The sequence below is a fragment of the Giraffa tippelskirchi genome, chromosome 8, assembly GCF_054371585.1.
Source record: "Giraffa tippelskirchi isolate mGirTip1 chromosome 8, T2T-mGirTip1v1.2.pri, whole genome shotgun sequence".
NCBI classification, from domain to species: Eukaryota; Metazoa; Chordata; class Mammalia; order Artiodactyla; family Giraffidae; genus Giraffa; species Giraffa tippelskirchi.
The window spans coordinates 140,774,508-140,795,569 of NC_137282.1; the positions used below are offsets into that span (position 1 = coordinate 140,774,508).

General features: G+C 42.7%; 1 protein-coding gene and 1 long non-coding RNA gene across 7 annotated transcripts in view; one reads left to right on the forward strand and one right to left on the reverse strand.

Moving 5' to 3' along the window:
• Positions 1–599: 599 nt before the first annotated feature.
• On the forward strand, positions 600–4,089 carry LOC145516252 (uncharacterized). 2 transcript variants are annotated; one of them, XR_014061240.1, is made up of 4 exons: positions 600–719; positions 890–947; positions 2,797–2,960; positions 3,686–4,089. It is a non-coding gene; the product is annotated as an uncharacterized LOC145516252 (long non-coding RNA). The 2 variants fall into 2 exon arrangements; XR_014061239.1 differs by lacking the exon at positions 600–719 and having other exon boundaries at positions 793–947.
• Positions 1,533–21,062, reverse strand: part of CILK1 (ciliogenesis associated kinase 1) — a 30,276-nt gene continuing 10,746 nt past the window's right edge. The window contains exons 5-14 of one of the 5 annotated variants that reach the window (XM_081517357.1): positions 17,012–17,144; positions 16,018–16,189; positions 15,432–15,599; positions 12,894–13,205; positions 11,630–11,820; positions 11,369–11,517; positions 9,052–9,180; positions 5,893–6,015; positions 4,981–5,116; positions 1,533–3,964 (exon numbers count right to left, since the gene is read on the reverse strand). In XM_081517357.1, coding sequence (XP_081373483.1) covers positions 3,904–3,964; positions 4,981–5,116; positions 5,893–6,015; positions 9,052–9,180; positions 11,369–11,517; positions 11,630–11,820; positions 12,894–13,205; positions 15,432–15,599; positions 16,018–16,189; positions 17,012–17,144 — 1,574 coding nt within the window. In that variant the 3' untranslated portion in view covers positions 1,533–3,903. Of the gene's footprint in view, positions 3,965–4,095; positions 5,117–5,892; positions 6,016–9,051; positions 9,181–11,368; positions 11,518–11,629; positions 11,829–12,880; positions 13,206–15,431; positions 15,600–16,017; positions 16,190–17,011; positions 17,145–21,062 lie in introns of those variants that run through there. The other 4 variants (XR_014061237.1, XR_014061236.1, XM_081517359.1 and 1 more) reach the window with 4 other exon arrangements.

Below are 21,062 nucleotides of genomic sequence, written 5' to 3' on the forward strand. Positions count from 1 at the left end.
CCGCAAAGATTCATTTCCATTGATCAAGGAAAAGCACTATTATCAATTTTGTTGATCAGTTAAACCTCTATATCCATTTGCTTCTTCTAATTGGTTGAACCATATCAAATTGCTGGTATTTCACTATTTTCTTCTAACCAAAAAAAAAAAAGGACACTTTTTATATGTCCAACTTAATAAATTAGGGATTACATCATCCTAGCAATCTTGTCTACCTGAAAGAGAAACTAAGGCAGTGTCATAAGACTCTCATTAAACAGGCTTGTGGAGAAATAAAAGAAGTCCTGTTATAATTTTGCCATTCTATGAAAGTACCCTTAGGTCATTCTGCTCCTTGGAAGCCCCTGAAATTAATTCTATTCTTGGAGACCCTTGGAGCTGCTCTCAGCCTGGGACAGTATTATTCACGGTGTCTTTCTACCTACTGGATATATATTTATATTCAGAGGCCATGGGAACGTGTCTCAGCCTTTGACCCTTCCTCCCACACACTCAGTAGCAGGTAAAATTGCCTTAACAAAAATCAAGAGCTTTAAAAATCAGTTTAAGAGCTTTTGTGAGTAAACATTCCAGGAAGAGAGTCACAATGGTTTAAATTCAGTCTCAGTTGTTCTAACAGCAGGCTTTGATAACAGGATAACTGAGAGCTTGAATCTGTGGGGCATCTGAAGATGTGGAGAGAGGGCTGAGAGGAGATGGGGGTTCATCAGACAAATGGGGTGATGACACACCCAGGACAGGGGTGTTCTGATGGGCTAGGGAACATCTGTGGATTCATGGGGGTGATGACACACTCAGGTCGGGGGTGTTCTCATGGGCTAGGGCACATCTGTGGATTCACCAATACAAGGTTGATTGGTAAATCATTTTCCCTCAAACTTCTTTCAAGGACTCAAGAATGTTTGGTAAATGAATTTCCTGTGGAATCCTGTATGGAATTCATGAAGGTATGAGCTTCTTTGGAAGGTTTATATTGTATATGTGAATGTACCATGAAAGCTAGAAAAATACAAGGTAGGTATTTATCATGATGAAATCAGCAACAAGAAATTGTTTTGATGTGCTTTTTGTTTTGTTAAAATATTTCTAGTCACCTAATTTACATTTAAATAGTCTCCACATTGCAAAATACCGCTTCCTACTGCTGGTCTAAGTATACGCTACCAATTTCACAGCAGTAAACACTCTAATAGGTGTTAAGAAGTCAGGCCACCTGATGCAAAGAGCTGACTCATTTGAAAAGATCCTGATGGCGGGAAAGATTGACGGCAGGAGGAGAAGAGGATGACAGAGGATGAGATGGCTGGATGGCATCAACGACTCAATGGACATGGGTTTGGGTGGACTCCGGGAGTTGGTGATGGACAGGGAGACCTGGCGTGCTGCAGTTCATAGGGTCGCAAAGAGTCGGACACGACTGAGTGACTGAACTGAACTGAACTGAACTGAAAATATGAAAATTTCAAATTAGGTAATAAAATGTTATTGTTTGATGGAAGAACATAACAACAAAAACAGAACACTCAAATCAATTTTTCTTAAACTGTAACTTTATTTGGAGCAGAATTTTCCTTAAGTAAAGTTAACGTTTTTAAACACCTTAGGACAAACTATTCAAAAAGGAACATTTTACTTCAGAAGGGGCTTGAGTAAATAGTTTTCGGTCCTCCTATCTTCTCATCATTATGAATATTTGCTTTATAATTAAATATATTCTTAGTTGCTCCCTTGTAATCAAATCAAGTGACGAAATTGCTATCAGTACTGAAATATCCGAGATCAGAAGACTATTCAGGCCATTTTAAATTCACATTAGCAGTATCTGTAAGAAACTGATAATACAGATTAATGTGATATTTGCTCCCCAGTTTGTCTTCTGTTGGTTTCCACGAGAAGGTCCTCACAATAAATTATATAAAATACAGTACTTTGGTTGGAAATTGTAAAAATAATTCTAAAAATTAACCACATATATTAAACAAGTTGCTACAGTATGCTTTAAATGATAGAAAATAATTAGTACATCAAACATTTTCTTATAAACATATTGCTTTGGATCACACAATGAGCTAAAACATCAGCATTCTTTTTCTCTCCTAAATGGCACAAAACAATGGCTTGATGCCACTTCATAAGAAAACATGGTGCCTGTGAACTCCAACAGTACTGGTAATTTGTACTTAAAAACAATTCTGTTTTACATGGGTTGTCTTGAGTCAAGTGTTCAATTTTTTATCATTCCAGACTATGACACAGCATCCATTTACTAGACGTTTATGGTCCTTTAAGGAAGAGATCTGTAAGAAATTGCTTGAGAAAATTGGTTTTCTTCCTATTTAAATCATATATAAGCTGGTTGAGGGCTTAGTAATTAATGGCAGCTTACTATGAAATGAACAATCACATGAAGAATAGTTTTTAGGCTCATGCAACTTTCCCTGCAGTTCACACATGTACCCTTTGGCATAACCACTGTCACCGAACACTTGGGCACTATACCATCTCCTGACGTCCCATAAAACTTTATGCCTGACATGAGGTACAGTCGTGGATAGGTATAGTTAAACCCATCATTCCTCTTGGTGTCTTGTAGTAGGTTTTATAATCTTATGGTAACTAAAACTACAGGCAACAGGCAGTTTTTTCTTCTTACTTAACAAAGTATTGGTGACTTTTCCCTTTCTACAGTAAATAGCTTGTATACTCAATGCATCCTTTACCCATTTCAGGGTGAGAATAAAAGAGAACTTTAGAGGATTTTGCTAGTTCTTTAGAATTGACATTGTTTTTTTTCAGCTTTCTAGTTTACTCAATGCAGTGTCAGCTTCTTGACTTTCAAGTGAATAAGGGAAATTGTCTGCTGATAAAGGAAAAAGAAAGAGGAAGAAAAGTGAAATATTTTCTGCATTGAGGCCCTACAAAAGTAATAGAAAAAAAATTTTATAATATATAGTAACCAGGTAAGTAGGTTTTTCAAATAAAATGTAATGACCTTAACATAAGCTAGAGGACCAAGAATATGGCATTCATAATCAATCCATCTGGCTCTCTAGAGGGTATTTACGATTTTAAACCAGCTTTCTAGCAAAGTGGGTAAGCTTTCAGATTAACTTACTTTTTATTCCTAATAAAGGGGAAATAAATATTAACCGCATAGTAAAGGACTCATCTCTGAAAACACATTCTCTATTGACTGAGATAATGAGAATATAATACAGAAATGAATTCAGCTTCAAGTTGTGCTTACATATACATTTTTATTTCCTGAAGCTTTGCTGCCAGCTTGTTAACAGGAAAATATGACCTCTCAAATCCACATCCATCATTTGCTTTTCTCATGCCCCCAGCAATCATGGTGCTTGGTCAAGTACCTTTTTGAGTCAGATTCTCAAAAACACAAATTGCTCCCTGATTTTAGATGAGGGCCCTTTGGGAACCATGGGCTACAACATATTATTAATATATCAACACAAAAATTTACCCACTTATTAGGCTGAACCATATCAAAGTACCAATATTCATTTTCACCTATCATTTTAACTTACAAAAATGACAATTTCATTGAGTCCACTTGCTATATCCTAGAACCAAACAAAAGTGACTTGAGCCTGGGGAGAAAGTGAGTCTATACACTCTAGAGATGATGTCGCGTTCACTGGTAGTGACCTTCTTTCTTGTCTTTCAGGTAATCACGAGTGGAGGTGAGTGTGCCTGACAGAGGTGGATCCGAGTGGACTTCCTTTTTCTGTCTCCAAACTAGCTTTGTCATTTTCAAAATTGCTGTAAACATTCCTCTCAATGGAACAGCCTCTGCCCAACGGAGTTCTCAATGTTGAAAGAAACTACACAAGGGTTTAGAGTTCTTCCAATGTGGCACGTGATGGACACTTGACATCATGGTAATTATGACTTCGCAGACCAGTGGGACCTCTGCCATCTATTTTTTCTTGCTCCCCAAATTGCCCTGATAATTGGACCAGAGGGCAGACAATGATTATTCTTCGTCTATCTCTGGCCAGGCCTGGAGAACTGAGCTAAATACAACATTCTAAGGGTTGTGATAATAAAAAATCTTCTGCTACTTTGAAACTTTGCTTTTGGGTCATGCATCTTGGCAGGAATGTAAGTTTAAGTCACTGTGTTAACCTTTATGTGGAGAACCTTTTGGCTTCAAAAGCTTCCCTTTTATGGGTACTTATAGAAAGTGACTTCAAAAATGGAAGAGAATAGAATGTGATGACATAGCTTGGTTTCAGCTGGATATCACCAGCTACCAAAAAACGTGTTGTAAACATTTCTAAAAATATTTACTTAGAGTTCTTTCATATGGGGAGTAAAAAGAAAACAAAGTGAATTATGTAATAGTACTTTCAGAACAGCACAGCGGTATTAAAAAGTCAAACCAATAACATGGTATTGAGAAATGGCAGATGGTCAGTTTTCTAGCGCTGACATCAGTCCAGAAAAGCTTAAAGTACCAAATATGCCACATTTAAAATTTAACCACTTCACAAATATCCACACACATTGAGGAAATAACCCTTTATCGTGTAGCTGTAAATTGCACCCCTGTTGCAATACTGCATCAATATTATTATATTTTAAAAAATCTGTATAAAATATTATCTGGAACCCCAAAGGAAAATCAATTAATCTTTAAAAAGTTCCTTACAAAGTTGACTGTATAAAATGCTAAATCATAATCCATATATACAAAATGCTGCTGTTTAAGAAAATAACGGGACCCAGTTTTAGAATAAAATAACTTTGTACAAAAAAAAAGTACTGCATTCAAATCAATATTAAAAAAAAAACTTTAAAAAAGAATATTGAAATGTCTCAGTTCAGAAGAATAACTATAAAGTGTTTGCTTTTCCACCAACCGCAAGTCTCTTGCAGGTAGAATACCAGCTGGCCGAGGGACAGGGTCCTACTGTCCCCTACAAAAGGCTTCGTGACAGTCATCGCCGAGACGCGTACTTAGCGATCCAGTCCGTCCTGCCGTGTACAGGCTGGGCGGCTGGAGGCCGGGGCAGCAACCCAGGAGTGCTTCTAGGCTGGGTGTGGAAAAATGGTCGCCCAGGGTGAGGTCTCACAGCCTTCAGGGAAGAATAGCCTGTAGGGAAAGAGAAAGGTGGGTCTGATTGATTTGGGCCCACATAAACAAAGTATAGCAAAGAGCATCTTGGTGATAAAAATATCAGAAAAGCAGAGCTCAAGAGAAGCCATGTCCTTGGAGTTGGCTCTCCCAATTAGGGACCACCTCATCCTACAGCAGTCAGGCCAGAAACACTAGTGTCACTCCTGTGTGTGCTCAGCTGCTCAGTCATGTCCAGCTCTCTGAGGCCCCGTGGACTGTAGGTCCCCAGCCTCCCCTGCCCATGGAATTTGTGGTGGTTTAGTTGCTGAGTTGTGTTCAACTCTTGCAAATCCTTGGACTGTAGACCCTCAGGCTCCTCTGCCCATGGCATTTTCCAGGCAAGAATATTGTAAGTGGGTTGCCATTTCCTTGCATCTCCCAGGCCCATTCTGCCTGCAGGCCCATGCACAAACAGCCCAAAATACAGAGTTTGCTTGTTCATCTCCTGTAGATCTTTACCAGTTGGCTCCTCTGCAGTGAGGTCTCCTTCGGCCGCCCTATGTAAAATGCCATCTGCACCCTACACTCCTGCCCCCACGCTCTCTACTCCCTGCTTTATTCTCCCCTCAGCACTTTGGAGCATCTTATTTGGTTTACTTGCTGTCTGTGGAGTACAGGTTCCAGGAGGACACGGAGTTTTGTTGTCTCCTTCATTTGTGGACCCTAGGCCTACAACATCTGGCACAAAGCACTTGTTTAATAAATGTTTTTGAATAAATTCACAAATAATAATACTCCCGAATAGAACTTACCTGGGGAAGGGTCGGGAATAGGTGCCAAGTGGACCCTCTGCAGAGCAGAACTGATTTCTTTTTTCAGAAAGGAAGGGATATAGTTTCCAGCCAGTCCACTAGAACTTGTAGAGCTGGAACCAACTGATTTGCAAAAGAAAAAGTTCATTACTGCAAAGACAAACACAGGACACCAACAAGGATAAAGGACCGGGGCACAGAGCAATAGAGAACTGGGTTTTGATTTTCATGGGGAAAAGCATTAGGATAAAGAGTGAATTCAGAGCAGAACATTCCACCACACCACACTGTTAGAAAGACAGGGGGATAGGGTGTGAGGTGTACAGACAGTGTTGAGACTGTAGCCTGCACCCACAAGGAGGCTGGTGGGTTGGTTTGTTATAAAAAAGGAGACATTTAGAATTTTCTTTCTGTTTGTAATAATCAGTTTAACCTCTTCTGGAATTTTCTTTTTTCCACTCAATAATATAGAAGAGTTAGCTTTCCATGTTAGTATGGACAAATTCCAGAGTATGGTTAAACCATAACTCATGTAATGGTTCTCTTATTGATCAGCACACTGGTTTCTCTTATTGATTAGCATACAGGTTATGTTAATTGTTTAGCCATTATAAGTAATTCTACACCAGAGATATTCTTGTCCAGAACCAGAAAATTAGTCATTATTAAAATTCACTAAATACATTCACTTTTTATGTCATTTCTGCCTTGAGAGTGTTTTAAGGGCAGGAACTGGGTGCTACTCATCTTACTGTTCCCGGCGGTCCATGGAAAGCCTTACTCATAGCAAGTAATCAATACATGTTGTATGGGTGAGTATCTACTATAATGAGCCTTATTATGAAGGCTTAAAGGTGTATGTGGAATAATGAAGGATATTATACAAATAACACAGATCCATTAGGAAGTCAGACCCATTAGGAAGAGTACATGAGAGGAAGAGTTGTTCTGTGTCTTCCCAACACAGAGCATTCTTGGCAACTACTTAAAGCAGAGTGGAAAAAACAGTCTGGAGCTCATGTATCAGGAGCTGTGTTGGTCAGCTGAAGCAACTTTTGCAACTTTGATGACTAAATAAGAAAATGGAAAGAGGATCAGAACAAGGAAATCACAGACAGAAAAAAGGTAGAGTCAGTAAACACAAGAGAAAATGCTCAACCCTCATTAGTCAGTGGGGCATGCAGGTTGAAGCCACAGTAAGATGCCATTGCACACCCTCAGAAGCACACATCTGCAATCTTGACGGTATCAAGAAGCATCAAGGACACGGCACAACTTCCGCATCCTGCCAGACAGCATTTGGGCAAAATCTGTGAAGTCAAAGATGAGCCTTTAACCTAATGTGATCATGTCACACGTGCACACCTATAGGGGGCATCAGTGTTCACTCCAGCACTCTTTCTAACTGTAAAAATGATCAACAACCTTCATGTTCATCAAGAAGAGACTGGATGAATAAATTATGTTCTAAGTGTCCATCAAGAGATGAAGGGATCAAGATATGGTACATATATACCATAGAATACTACTCACCCATAAAAAAGAACAAAATCTTGCCATTGTGGCAACGTGGATGGACTTGGAGGGCATTATGCTAAGTCAGAGAAAGACAAATACTTTATGATATCACTTACACATGGAACGTAAAAAATACAGCAAACTAGTGAATATAACAAAAAAGCAGACTCACAGATATAGAGAACTAATTATTGCCAATGTGGAGAGGGAAGAGGAAAGTGTCAAGATAAGGGGTAGGAGATTAAGGAGTACAAACTATTAAGTATAAAATAAGGCACAAGGATATATTGTACAGGACAGAGAATATAGGCAATATTTCATAACTATAAAAGGAACACAACCTTTAAAAATTGTGAATCACTATATCATACACCTGTAACTTACATAATATTGATCAGCAACTAAAACTGAACTTCTAAAAAAAGTTATATGCTAGTATAAACAATAAATGGTATCATACACATATACATTGCATATGTCATCCTACACAAATGTGAAATATATTCTATGTGTGTATAATTGCTACATATATTATTAATGCATATATGCATTATAATGCATTATTAACATGAGTGGAGATCCAGGATTATATGTATATAAATTTTAAAACATGCAAAACCATGCTAGGTATTTCTTGTATACTAAAAAAAAAAGTCATGGAAATAATAAACACCCAATTTGGACAGGGTCAGGGGTTGAGGGGAAGGACACAAAGGAAGGAAAGGCAATCATGTGTGTTTGCAGAGTCTGACTTTATATGCTGGGTGGTCGGTACGTGGGTGTGGATATATTCTTTCTTTCCCTTTCAAACTCCTTAAAATACATGAACATGGAATGGACAAAGGCAGAGAGAAGAGAAGCCGGAATGGACAAAGGCAGAGAGAAGAGAAGCCCAGGGGTTTACTTGGCATGTGGAAGGGGAAGCCACGCATGGTAGGGGCTGCCTGTGTGGGGTGCACCTGAAATTCATTCATCTACTGAAAAAGTGTGGGCAGCGCCTTCCAAACTGTCCACCTTCCAACGATGCCCTGGCCGGAGGCTGAGCCATCATATGGAAGGGACAAGCCAGAACAAGGCAGACCCTGTGATACCCAGAGGTTGCAGACCACAGAGCAGGGCCTCAGAAACCAGACTTTGTGCGTGCGTGCGTGGTAAGTTGCTTCAGTCACCTTTGACTCTATGTGACCCTATCGACTGTAGCCCGCCAGGCTCCTCTGTCCATGGGGATTCTCCAAGCAAGGATACTGGAGTGGGTTGCCATGCCCTCCTCCAGGGGATCTTCCTGACCCAGGGATCAAACCCGAGTCTCTTATGTCGCCTGCATGGGTAGGCGGGTTCTTTACCACTAGCGCCACTTGAGAAGCCCACCAGACTCCATAAGACTGTTTTCCCCTTGAGCCAGGGAAGTCTGCTGTCCTCCCCTGCTACTCCTGATGGCAGAGCCGGAGTGAGCTGGCCAAGCCCCCAGGGCCTGCTACCAGGTGAGAGAGAGGAGCACAGGCCTAGAAAAAAAGCCGGGGCTTTCACACCAGAGAGGCCCTCATGGTTCCACAGCTTGTCATCCCCTGTCTCTCTGCACTCACCTAGTCACACCCGGAGAACCTGCTTCTTATCATTTAGGGAGAAAACGTCATTACTCACCTGAAGTTATTTTGCTGATCACTGATACGGTCCCTGAAGATTTTCCAGACAAACCAGAACTGGACCACGGATTAGATGGAATAAAATCCTTGCCTGGATTCGGGAGTACACCGTTTCTTATATTTATTCCTAATAGGGCAAAAATGTTTTTTCAAATGCAAAATTTATATTCAGTCTTGTACCATATGTCAGAGATGAGATGAATGCAGAGTCCGATTTGTCAAAGACCTCCTATGGTTCAACAATCAAAAACTGACCGTGATGATGCCACTGGATAGGTGGCAGAGGAAAGATGCTGTCTCTGGGGTGAGTGGGTTGTCTCACTGGTAGGTGGCCTGACAGAAGTGTCTTCACCATCTACCAACAGATCTGTCCACATCTGATGTCTTGACCCCCCGGTGCCATCCTGGGCTTCAGTGCCCCTTGGCCTTCCTACTCGCCCACTTTCGCAGACTACTGCCTTTCCATCAGCTGCCCAAGTTCTTCTCTGTCCCTCCAGAATGCCACGCCTAGCTTTGCAGCCCTCTGCTTGCCTCTTTCTGATTTCTGAGATTCCAGCCCCTTACCTCATATGGATCATCATCACTGTGCTGATTCTGGTCTCTACCAACAACCATCACTGATTCCCTCACTTCTCAGGCTGCCTTGATCTCAGCTGCAAGACAAACCACTGCCCTCCCTCCCACCCCCCTGCCGCCCCCGGACCACCCACTTCCCATGGCCATCGGGCATCTCAGCTATCTTTCAGAACAGAAAGACTGAATCCATCCTTTATCCTTCTTCTTCCTCTAGAGTCAAGAAAAAATAGGTCTCCCTTCAGGCCAGTCTCCTAAGGCCACAGTGCCATCCCTGACAAGGCCTGGCAGTATTTAGGAGGTCTGTTCCCAATCAAGGCAGAAGGCAGTGGGGAGCCAGTGAATCAGCAAGGCTTCCATCCCCTGCCCTGGGACTCCACCCCCTCAACCTGAGCACCACTGCCCCCACCTGGACGATAGTGACAACCTGTGGGTCCCTTGCCCACACCACATACAGATGTTGCTAACACCATGTCACTCCTCCAGTTACAACCCTTCAAGAGCTTCCTGTTGCTCATGAAATAAAATCCAAATTTCTTACAAGACCCTAAAGATGCCTCCTATGTCTTAACACATCATCCTTCTCTGACAGTGATTGGGCCATGTAGCCTCTCACAAGCCAAGCCCCTTCCTGCCTCCTGGCTTTTGCACTGGCTGTTCCCTCTGTGGGGCATGCTGTTCTCACATCCCTCTGCACATGGAGTTCCCTCCCAGCCTCTCAGCTCCTGCCCCCATTACATCAACCTTTAACATCTGCTGTCACCGTCTGCAACTACCGTGTGCCCACTTATTTAGGGTCTGTCTTCCACCACTAGAAAATATGAGGGTGAGGACACTGTCTACAAGTTGCTGGCTAAAGTCACTGCATAGACTGTGATGTGAATGGAGACCCTGGAAGATGGGCAACCCAGTGGCCCCAAATGGCTGTTTTGTCCACCATATTCTCAGCACCCTGCACAAAATGATGTCAATACAGATTGACCGATGGAATGAATCTGAATGAACAGTGGGCTAATGCTATATGCTTAGAATACAGAGAACCTGGAGAGATGCTTGAGCACTCTCCAACTAGAGTGTCTTCACTTAACCCCAGTGGTACATAAAGCCAGATGAGGGGACTAAGCTCCCATCTGGTTTCCTGAGAGCATACAGGGCTGGAGAGACCACAGGGGAGCTGCCTGGCTCTTCCTGGTTCCTCACTCTGTCAGACTGGACCCCGTTTCCTCTACCAAATTTCTTATCTTAAGCAAGAAAAGAATGTGAAGCCCAGGACTTCCCTGGTGGTCTAGAGGTTAGGACTCCGAGTTTCCACTGCAGGGGACACGGATTCCATCCCTAGTCGGGGAACTAAGATCCCGCATGCAGCGAGGTGCAGCCAAAAAGAAAAAGAAAATATAAAGCCTGTGTGAACTAAGTGGCTTCGGTCGTGTCCAACTCTTTGTGGACCTACGGACTATAGCCCGCCAGGCCCCTCTGTCCACGGGATCCTCCAGGCCAGAATACTGAAGCGGGTTGCCTGTGCCCTCCTCCAGGGGATCTTACCCACCCCAGGGATCGAACCCGAGTCTCTTATGTCTCCTGCACTGGCAAGCGGGTTCTTTACCACTAGTGCCACCTGGGAAGCCCAGCAAATATTTCTATGGTGGTCCCACCACCGCCCAAAACAGAAGCTTTGCAAACTCGAGATTCCGGGGACGCGATTTCTCATCAGTGACCAGAGCACAGGCAGGAAGTGCTATTACCAGGCAGGTACCGAGAATGCTTCAGGTAATGTTGCTTGGCCGCCGACCTCAGGGTGGGCGTGTCGCGCCGGGGATACGACGTCTGGGTGGGGGCGCTGTTTCCGGTACCCACGGGCTCCGAGGGCTTGAGGTCCAGAATGCTCTCAAATCTGAACGGGGAGAAGAAGGTTCTGGTCAGCACGAGCTGGGCAGCGCATGGGATGTGAAGACAACCTCAGAAACCCAGAGGCAGTCCGTGCGCAGATGGGTGCCCACGCTTGCCTGCACAGCGTCTCATCGCTCTGTCTTTTCTTGTTTTTCAGGTCAATCCTGGTGAAGGATGGACTGAAGTCCGAGTCATCCAAGTCAGCCCAGTCATCGGAATCCTTCGTTGACCTGGAAACAAGACCCCACCTTCTCCTACTCTTTGGCTTGATCTCACCATTTTTGTGCTCCAGGCCAGTGAGAATTTTCTGCGTATACAAGGGCGGGGGGGGGGGGGAGAGAAGCAATACTTGGCATTACTGAAGCTCACCCATGAGTAAGCCCCATTCTGAACTTCCTCGGTTGTGTAGAGGAGGGTCCTAGGGTATAGCCTTCCCCAATATGCACTGCTTATTGGAAAAGGCAATGGTGGGAAACAGTCCCCGACCTCTCTCACTTATCTTGCACAAGTTACATCAGTTTCCATTCAATGGGGACACTAAGCTGTGTAAGTAAGGCTTTAAAAAAGGAAATTTAGGGTACTTCTTGCATAGGAAGAAGGCGGTTGGATTCTCATCCAGGGCTCATCTCTGAAAGAGTTAGCATGATTGACACTGTCCTAAATAGAATATAAGAAAATATAACTAGAGTGTCAATCACCTGCTCTTTTATAGAAAACAATGCAATTAACACCTTATTTGCCTTCTCAGCAGACCTGGATCCTACTTAACTAGAGAATTAGCTACAATAGGAAATTTACAAACACACACTGCTGCTTTAGGTGTGTTGGGGTCAAGTGGACAGTCTGGAGACACCACCCCCATAATTCACAGGCAGAGCTAGAACCTGAATTTAGACCTTTAACTACAAAGTCAAGGCTCTTTTCACAATTCCATGATATCAAAAAGACCAATCTATTATAATGAGACCTTACATGCTGAAAAGAAAATATTTCATGCAAGAAGTGCAGTCAGGGCCTCCCCTGGTGGCTCAATGATGAAGAATCTGCCTGCCAGTGCAGGAGATATGGGTTGGATCTCTGATCTGGGAAGATCCCACGTGTCCTGGAGCAACTAAGCCGTGCGCCACAACTATTGAGCCTGTGCTCTAGAGCCTGGGAGCCGCAACTACTGCCCCTGTGTGCCTAGAGATTGTGCTCCATGAGAGAAGCCACTGCAGTGAGAAGCCCATGCACTGCAACTAGAGAAAAACCCACATGAGCAATGAAGACCCAGTACAGTCAAAATAAATACATAAAATTATTAAAAAAAAAAAAAGAAGAAGAAGTGGTGTCAGAAAAGGAACAGCCAGACAGGGCTCCTGAGTGAACTGTCCTGCTTACTGCCTGAGGATGCTTGGGGTGGAGGGATGGCAAGAGCAAAGGGCTGGGCTTGTCCTCCGGAAGGTGGTCCGTCCTGGGAGCCTCGGCTTTATAGGGGTACACGAGATGCTGAGGGGGCTGGCCGCCTTGATGCTGTCTGGAAGAAATGCGTGTGTGTGGCTTGGCTGGGGGCTGGGCAGGAGGGACTGGCTTTAAGTGAGGCGGTACGGCTGCCTTTTCCAGAACGTCCTTCTGAGCTTTTCCTGGCTCCTGAAGGCTGTGCGCGGTGCTGCCCAGAGGGTGCCCCACCTGGAAGTAAGGATATCGAAGAGCCTGGAATGACACATGAGGCTGTTTCAGAAGAAGAATCTGGCCGGGAGGGTTGACACCATTCAGGGTCACAGGCTAGGTTTCACATTAACCAGTCTACTGCAGTAGCTTGCCCAAACCAACTAGAAAACAGCATCCTGAATCTGTCACACCCCTTGTGATTCTCCTTGTCCTAAATAGTGTAAAATGTATGGACTGGTTGCCACACTCAAAATTATTTGGGTAAAGCAGCCAGGTTCACTGCTATGCCCTTTGCTACTTCTGCCAATATTCTGGCTTTGTAACTTATTTGCTTTATGTCTTAAATACAGTATTTCACCATTCTAAGTCCATTTCTTCATTCCATAGAAAGAAAATAAATAAGATGGAGAAAGCCAATATAATGATCCAAGAGGACTCTGAAAAATCGAATATAAAATAAGAAGATACAGAAAAACAATAAGGGTTTGCTGTGTATCACAGGGAACTATCTCCAGTATCTTGTAACAACCTGTCATAGAAAATTGAGAAAAAAATATGTAAAACTATCACTTTGCTGTATACCTGAAATTAACACAATACTGTAAATCAGCTATACTTTAATACAAAAAAATAATAAGGATAAGCAGGTACATCTGCTTTAACATCACAAATGCCAAGAGTGTCAAACATACTATAGTTAAACCTTGTCCATCAAGGTAATTGTGTTTTCTGCATCACCAAGGAATAAATCTTAAAGTGCTGGGGTTTGCAATTCTCTCTGAAATATTCCCTAGTCTTTTTGAGTGGAAGTCACTGAATATAACATAACCTTTCTCAGTGACTCTGGGACCTAGCCATAAACACCTGTAATGCTGATAAGGAAGTGCAGATATAGATGCAAATAACATGGACACTCCCACAGAGGTCCTGGACTCTGACATCTAGCTCAGGAAATCTTCTCTTTAGTCCCAGGTATTTTTTGCAAGTCTCAACTGAATTTGGGGTATTTTTAGCTTTTCTGATACTATTCCTAAAAAGTAAACATTCTTCTCTTGGTTCCTGGTTACTGAATCTTTTTATTTTCATAGCCACTGTGTATCCTTTAGAAAACTGGGTTCATTAGACAGCTTCCTTCTGTGGCCTGAAAACACTTGTGAATTTCATCACCAGAAGTGCATTTCTGAGCACTCTCTAACCTTCTTGAGCCATCTAGAGTCTTGGCTCTTTCTTCTTTGAGCCATTGGAAAGTTGCTTTCCCCCCCATACCTTAATCCCCCCCAACCACCAGCTCTCAGCTCTCGCAAATTCTAATATCACGCGGGCCCTGTCCTCAAGTGACTCCGTCCGTCACTTTCGCTCAGCCAAGTTGTTGACTCTGATTACAGCTGGACTCCTTTTCCATCCTCTAGGGAATGGATTTATCAATGAGACAAGCTGAGAAGGGGCCAGGTACAATACAAAAAAGAGGCTGGCAGGGGGTCTAGGAGTGGTTGAAGTCCGCAGCACCACACGCTTCCTTTGGGTGCACTTTATAATCTAAATCAAAATGGCCTGAAGGAGGGCAGGTTGGGAAAACAGGAGCCAGAAGGCATGTTAACCATATGGCAGAACTGTTGTTGATGGTACACTGTCTGTACTAGTTACTAGTGGAGTTAATAAGGCAAATAACATTAACTTTCTCTTTTTTTTTTGCAAATCACTTAAACTTTCTGAGATTTAATTTTCTTGTTTTAGAATGAAACCAGTAACACCTATCTCATGGAACCTTCATGGGATTAAAATCACATAAAAACAAAAGCATTTGCAAACTGTCAAGTGCTAATTACGGTTATTTTCCTAGCTCTCTCCCTCTGTCATCTGTAAATGAATGATATGGATCTTACAAGATATTTTCAGACTACCTTTTGACAACCAGTACTGCCTTATAAACACACTGTTACATATCACCCTAGCTCAGAATATATTTGAAAACATTTGCCAAAGACAGGTGGATGTATCTGTTTTCATTTCCATGTATTATTGATATATGATGTGAACTGTACAGCAATTTTCAAAGGAACTATGTTGTTTAAACCTTTACTGCTTCAGACATAAAGAGTTTCAAACTATTTTGAATTCTTAAACCTTATATAGTTCACGATTAGTGGTATTCAGTACTATTTTTCACCCATACTACCTAATAAAATACTTCCCATGATCTATGTAGGAATCATTCACAATTAGACATGAACTTCATGAGGAATGCATCAGAAGAAAATGGAAGGAAACCTGACTAGCTGTTGGCCGTTTCTTGGGATCCCACTGTAGCATGTCTCTCAGGAGCTGAACTGCTTCGCTGCTGGCGTTTGGAATGAGGGTCTTCAAGTTATTGGGCACACACTGGGGCCAGCGGAAGTTCATTGCACTTGACAGTTGGTAGCCTTCAGGCCAGTCAGTCTGAAAGGAAGAAAAGGTAGAGAGTGTTCCTCAGCCAATTGCTGAAATAGGACTTTATATTCCAGCACATGTGCCCATAACAGAAAGGTGACTTGTCATTACCATGCCCATACTCACTATGGTGGACCATCCCAGAGGTAGGTGTAAATTTGTGACCAGGGTTATAAAGGAGCAGAGGAGGGCTACGGATTACATTAGACTTCTGCCTGGATAAGAGCTGTGGCCATGAGAGCACAGAAGGGAGCAGAGAGCAGAGAGGCATGGGGAGAGAAGCAGAGGGAGCCAGGAAGTCTTCCACTGCAGGGTAGGAGGAGGGGGCAGAGGACTACCAGGGCGAGGAAGATTCCAGAACGAGCCAGTGCTGTCCAGGGAGGCGGCTGGGAGCACGGGAAGCTGCTGCTTTGGCCCACATCATTACCTTTTTGGGTGTCCCCAGTACTTGGCAGATTTTGAAGATGGTGTCGATCTCACTGGCCCCAGGGAAGAGTGGCCGGAGGGTGTACACCTCTGCCATGATGCAGCCCACGGCCCAGATGTCGATGGGCGAGCTGTAGCTGGTGGACCGCAGAAGCACCTCCGGAGCCCGGTACCTGCAGGACAGAGGAGAAGCTAGTTCCCATCCAACAGCCAGAAGCAAACTAAACACACTATCAGCTCTCCAGGAGAGCATTTATGTATTTCTGTTTTCTGTCTTGTTCAAGGCGGTGTGTTAACTTGTAAAGCCAACAGCTGTGGCTGCAGCATAAAGCTGGGCTCTTCTGTATCACGAAATTTTCTGTTGAGCATTTCTCGACAGGTCTCTTCTCTACAGCATCTTTGAGAAATACAGATAGTGAGAGAGAGCAGACAGAGATCGTGCAAGAGAGAATATAGAATTCGTTGTCTGTAGGCTCTTCTTGGTCATGGACAACTGCTTAAATCAAATGCTTAGGATCTGAAAGTTTTAATAACACCAGTTAGCTGGTTTTGCAACAGGTCTTTGGAGAACCTTTTATACAACTCTTTTAGGAAACAGTCTTTAGGAAGCTCTATATACAGAATATTTAGATTATGGAAAAGCATAATGGATTTCCTATAATATTTTTTATTGAAGTATAGTTTATTTACAATGTTGTGTTAGTTTCTGGTATACAGCAAAGTAATTCAGATACATATACATTCTTTTTCAGATTCTTTTCTATTATAGTTTATTACAAGATACTGAATATAGTTCCCTGTTGGACTTCTAAAATTATTTACAACACAAGCTTTTAAAGCTGGTACAATGCCAACATTCCTACACATAGGTGTTTTTAAATGGTGCTCTTGATGGAAAGTTAATATTTGTGACATTAATACCCTCCTCAGTATAATCTCATGGTCTTTAAAAATAAGAAATCCAATTAAATCCTCTTGAGGAAGATTGTACTCACCATCTGGTAGATACATAGTCTGTGTATGGAGGTCTTGATCGGATTTCTCGGGCCAATCCAAAGTCTGCAATTTTCACAAGTTCAGGTCCCATACAGAGGAGGTTCTCTGGCTTTAAGTCTCGATGGAAAAAGCCTGCAGAGGAAGTGGAAAAGGAATTCAGAGGCAAGATCGTGTCTGCATCACTCTTTGCAACTGTATTGCTCTTTTCATGACAGTGATAGTCTGGTATGACACCGAAGGCTCTGTACATTCATCCCAATGATAATGATAATACAAAGCCCTTTGGGCCATTCATTTTCCTTTGATGAATTCAAAATGTCAAGTCCTTCAAAAATTGTCTTCATAATTTTTTTTTTCTAAGAGAATAGACTTCTTTTAAAATACCAAAACTCCATTATGGGCTGAGATAACCTGGAAAAAAGAAATTGTCACTCAAGAAAAAAATACCATGCATACGTTGCCCAAGTCAGCCAGAAAGAATTTGAGATTAAAACCATTTCAGCCCCGAACTAAAATAAATAAATTTATTAAAAAAAAAAAAAAACCATTTCAAAAGACAAGTGTTATGTATACTGGGAGTTTACACTGCTGCAGAAACACAATTACAATTTTTGTCTAAGAAACAAGGGATTTATGAATATGACCTACTCATATCTGAGATTATCGTGTGTATTGCAATTATGTCAAATACTAATTACTTTGTCCAGTGAAAAAGCACAATGTGGATCTGTAATCCACAATGTGAAAGGCAGAGATAACTCATCAAATGGGAAGCCTGTCTCAGCTACAGCAGGGCTTCAGGGGTACATGCAGGAGAGACCCAAACACCCACTGACTGATCAGCGTCACACACCTCTGAAAGATCCAAACCTTCCTCCTGCGGAGAGTATCACTGACAGACATCATTCTGCATGAGTCTAAACCTGAATGGGTCACCAAAACAGGGAATACAACTCTGTCAGTGCTGCTAATGGGGTTATTTGTCATCTACTATCACAATCAATGCTGTGAAGCTGGATTCGAAGTAGCGCATTATGGGAGGAAGTAAGAGCCATCACTGACGTGCTGACTGTTCCTCAACCACCTCTGTGCTCATGTGCTCACATATGCATCTCTAATGTGCCTGCTGCCCCCTCTCCAGACCCACATCTCTGCTAGGAGGGACAACAGCTGATATCACCCCCATATTAATCTGTCCCAAACCATTCTTCTCCTCTCCCAAATGATCTCTCGTTCTCAAACTTTTGATATGATATCCAGGTAGCTTGTAGTTATATTGGATCCATCTTTCCCCAGACAGTAACAGACTTGGGTCACAGTTTTCATCAAAATACTTCCTTTGGGTCCTTTCTGCCCTTTCTCTGACTTTAAAAGTGTAAATATGCATGCAGTTATGAGAATGGGATCTTTCGCCAGTACATCCAGGAAGCCACCATGACCTCTGAAACATACAATCTGTAGATGATGGTTTCTCTTCCTAAACACTCAGAGCATCAAAAGCATGAAAAAAAGAGATGACAGACATTATTTTCTTACCAAACAGATGGAAAAAGTGAGTCGCAAAGGGATGAGGGCTGAATTAGTCACAATCCCACCAAGCAATGTGTCAGAGCTCTTGTACTACCCGGCTCTGTTCTGACCCTCTCAATCCAGACGGCAAAACCTTGATTTGTGCGGCTGGTCCTCTCAAGTCCAGATTAACCCTGCTTCTCCTCTTAGACTGCCCTTTTCTCCTCTAGTTGGTCTGCATTGTTATTTCCAAACTTCAGTGGCATTTCTCTGACATTGAAATGTCCTCCACATCCACGTGTCACTGCCACCTTCCCTGCCACCAACTATAACACTCACTCAACAATTCTGCATCTTCTCTTGTCCAGTGCATCCTATCGCATCAACTGTACTCAGATACAAGCATCATTCCTGCACTCCAGACCCTGTAACTCACTTCCACCCGGGACATGCTCCGGTACACACCGACAAACTGCTCCCATCAGTCAAGCTTTATTCTTTCCTGCCAACTGGTCTTTAATCCTACTTCCACAGAGAACGTAAGCACTGATGAAATGAGGAGAGGTAAGATTTTGGTTCCCCATATCTCCCTCTAAGCAGCTTTCCTTTCCATGCATCAAACTTCAGGCCCCAAATAAAGTATCAGAGAAAAAATGGCTAGGGAAAAAGTTTCATTGCAAACAACTCTTAAAAATGACTAATGAAAACTGTATTTGTCAGTTGACATATGTCATCTGTCATATGGTATTTGAGGATAAGCCTTTATAACTAGGAGGCATTTGTGAATATGTCTGTAGATTATCTGGCCTAAGTAATAGCAATAACTATGATCAACCTTAAACTCATGAGTTCTATTCATTAATTAAAGGTCTAAGGCCCTCTTGTAAGGTACCTTTACTTTTCATCTCTATTTTAACAAAGCATCACTATTTTATCACCTCGAGAGGCAATGTTTCGTAATGGTTAAGTAGGCAGACCGATTGGGTTGCCTGATTTCAAATCCCAGTTCTGTTCACTGGCTGGCAAATGAGTTGCCCTCTATAAAATGGGGACATAACAGTATCTACCTAGTGGGGTTGTTTTGCAGGATTCACGTGTTAATATTTTGCAGGGCTTTTAGTGCAGTGCTTGGCACATCGGCACCTTGCAAGAGCTTGTCATTGTTTGTAGTACCTCTCCTCTCATTTTTTAGTCTCGACAACCTGGCAAAGGGGGCAGACAGACACCCTAGCTCCATTTTTTTGCAAATAAGAATTAAAGCTCATGAGGCTGATGATGTGCCAGCCCCATCCCCACCAGTGAGGAGGTGGCGCTAAGCTCTGATCTGATTCCTAGCCCAGTCCATGTTCTGCTGATGTGTGCACTCAGGCTTGTAACAATGAGCCCACGTCTTCCTCTGCGCTTCTGATTCACAATGAAAACCCTTATAGCTGGGTTGTTCACAGATCATGAAACAGCAAAGTGCTGTTAACACAGAATCTTCCTGTTTGAAACTGGCTTTCAGAACACAGGAACAGACCTTCAATTTAATTTCAGGGTACCCCATGCCAGTCGAATAACAGAGGGATTTTCTCTTTCATCCTGGCAGAAAATGTGTTGTGCTTTCTTTTTCACTAACAACCCTTGGGCAAGAAAAACATCAAGCCACAAAGAAGGCTTTCTCCTCTCCACATTCTGTTCATGAGGAATCTGATAGGAATACACGAAAATAACCAGAGAATACTTAAACACTATGGATTTCTAGAGCGCACCTTCCTACTAGGGAAGTTGTAATTTCACTGATATTACTGAATTTAAACCCACAGTGCTTTTATCAAGAAGGCCGGGAGGATGGCAACACACAGAAAGGCCAAGGGCTGACTCAAGGTCATGTACAGCAAGAAAGGGGTGAAACACGAGGCAGAGAACCACCTCTTGGGGCCGAACATTTTCCTTTACGCCACCGAAGGCCCTTCAGATTTCCTGCATGGATATTTTTAAGTGCAGGGCAAGGATGAAACATACTTTGCATTGATTATTTAACTCCTGCAAAGTACATATGCCTTGGCATTACTCTCAGCACCAATGGAGTTGTGTTTTCATTCCCAGTAGGGGGAGGTAGTCACTGACATTAACCACGGCCATGGCAACCACCTGCGGCTCTGTGCCCTGCTCCCCAAGGAGTCTGCTCCCAGGGACAGAAGCACCTTCACACAATGAGAACCAGCCAGCAGGGAAGAGCCTGGAACTCACAGGACAAATCTACGAAGTGCTTTCGATTATCTTTTTTTCATGCCTGGAGGAAAGGAACGGTATAAAGCTCCGAAGTTCAGTCAACACCATACAAAACCATTCAAAAGTTTTCAAAAATCATTTATGACTGAAAATGAGATAGAACCTGCAAAATAAGTATCTATCCCACCTCCAATTATTTTTAATTAGTTTTAAAAATTAGTTAATTGATTTTATTATTTATTTTTGGCTGCACTGGGTCTTCATTGCTGCGCGCGGGCTTTCTCCAATTGCAGCGAGCAGGGGCTACGCTCTAGTTGCGGTGCATGG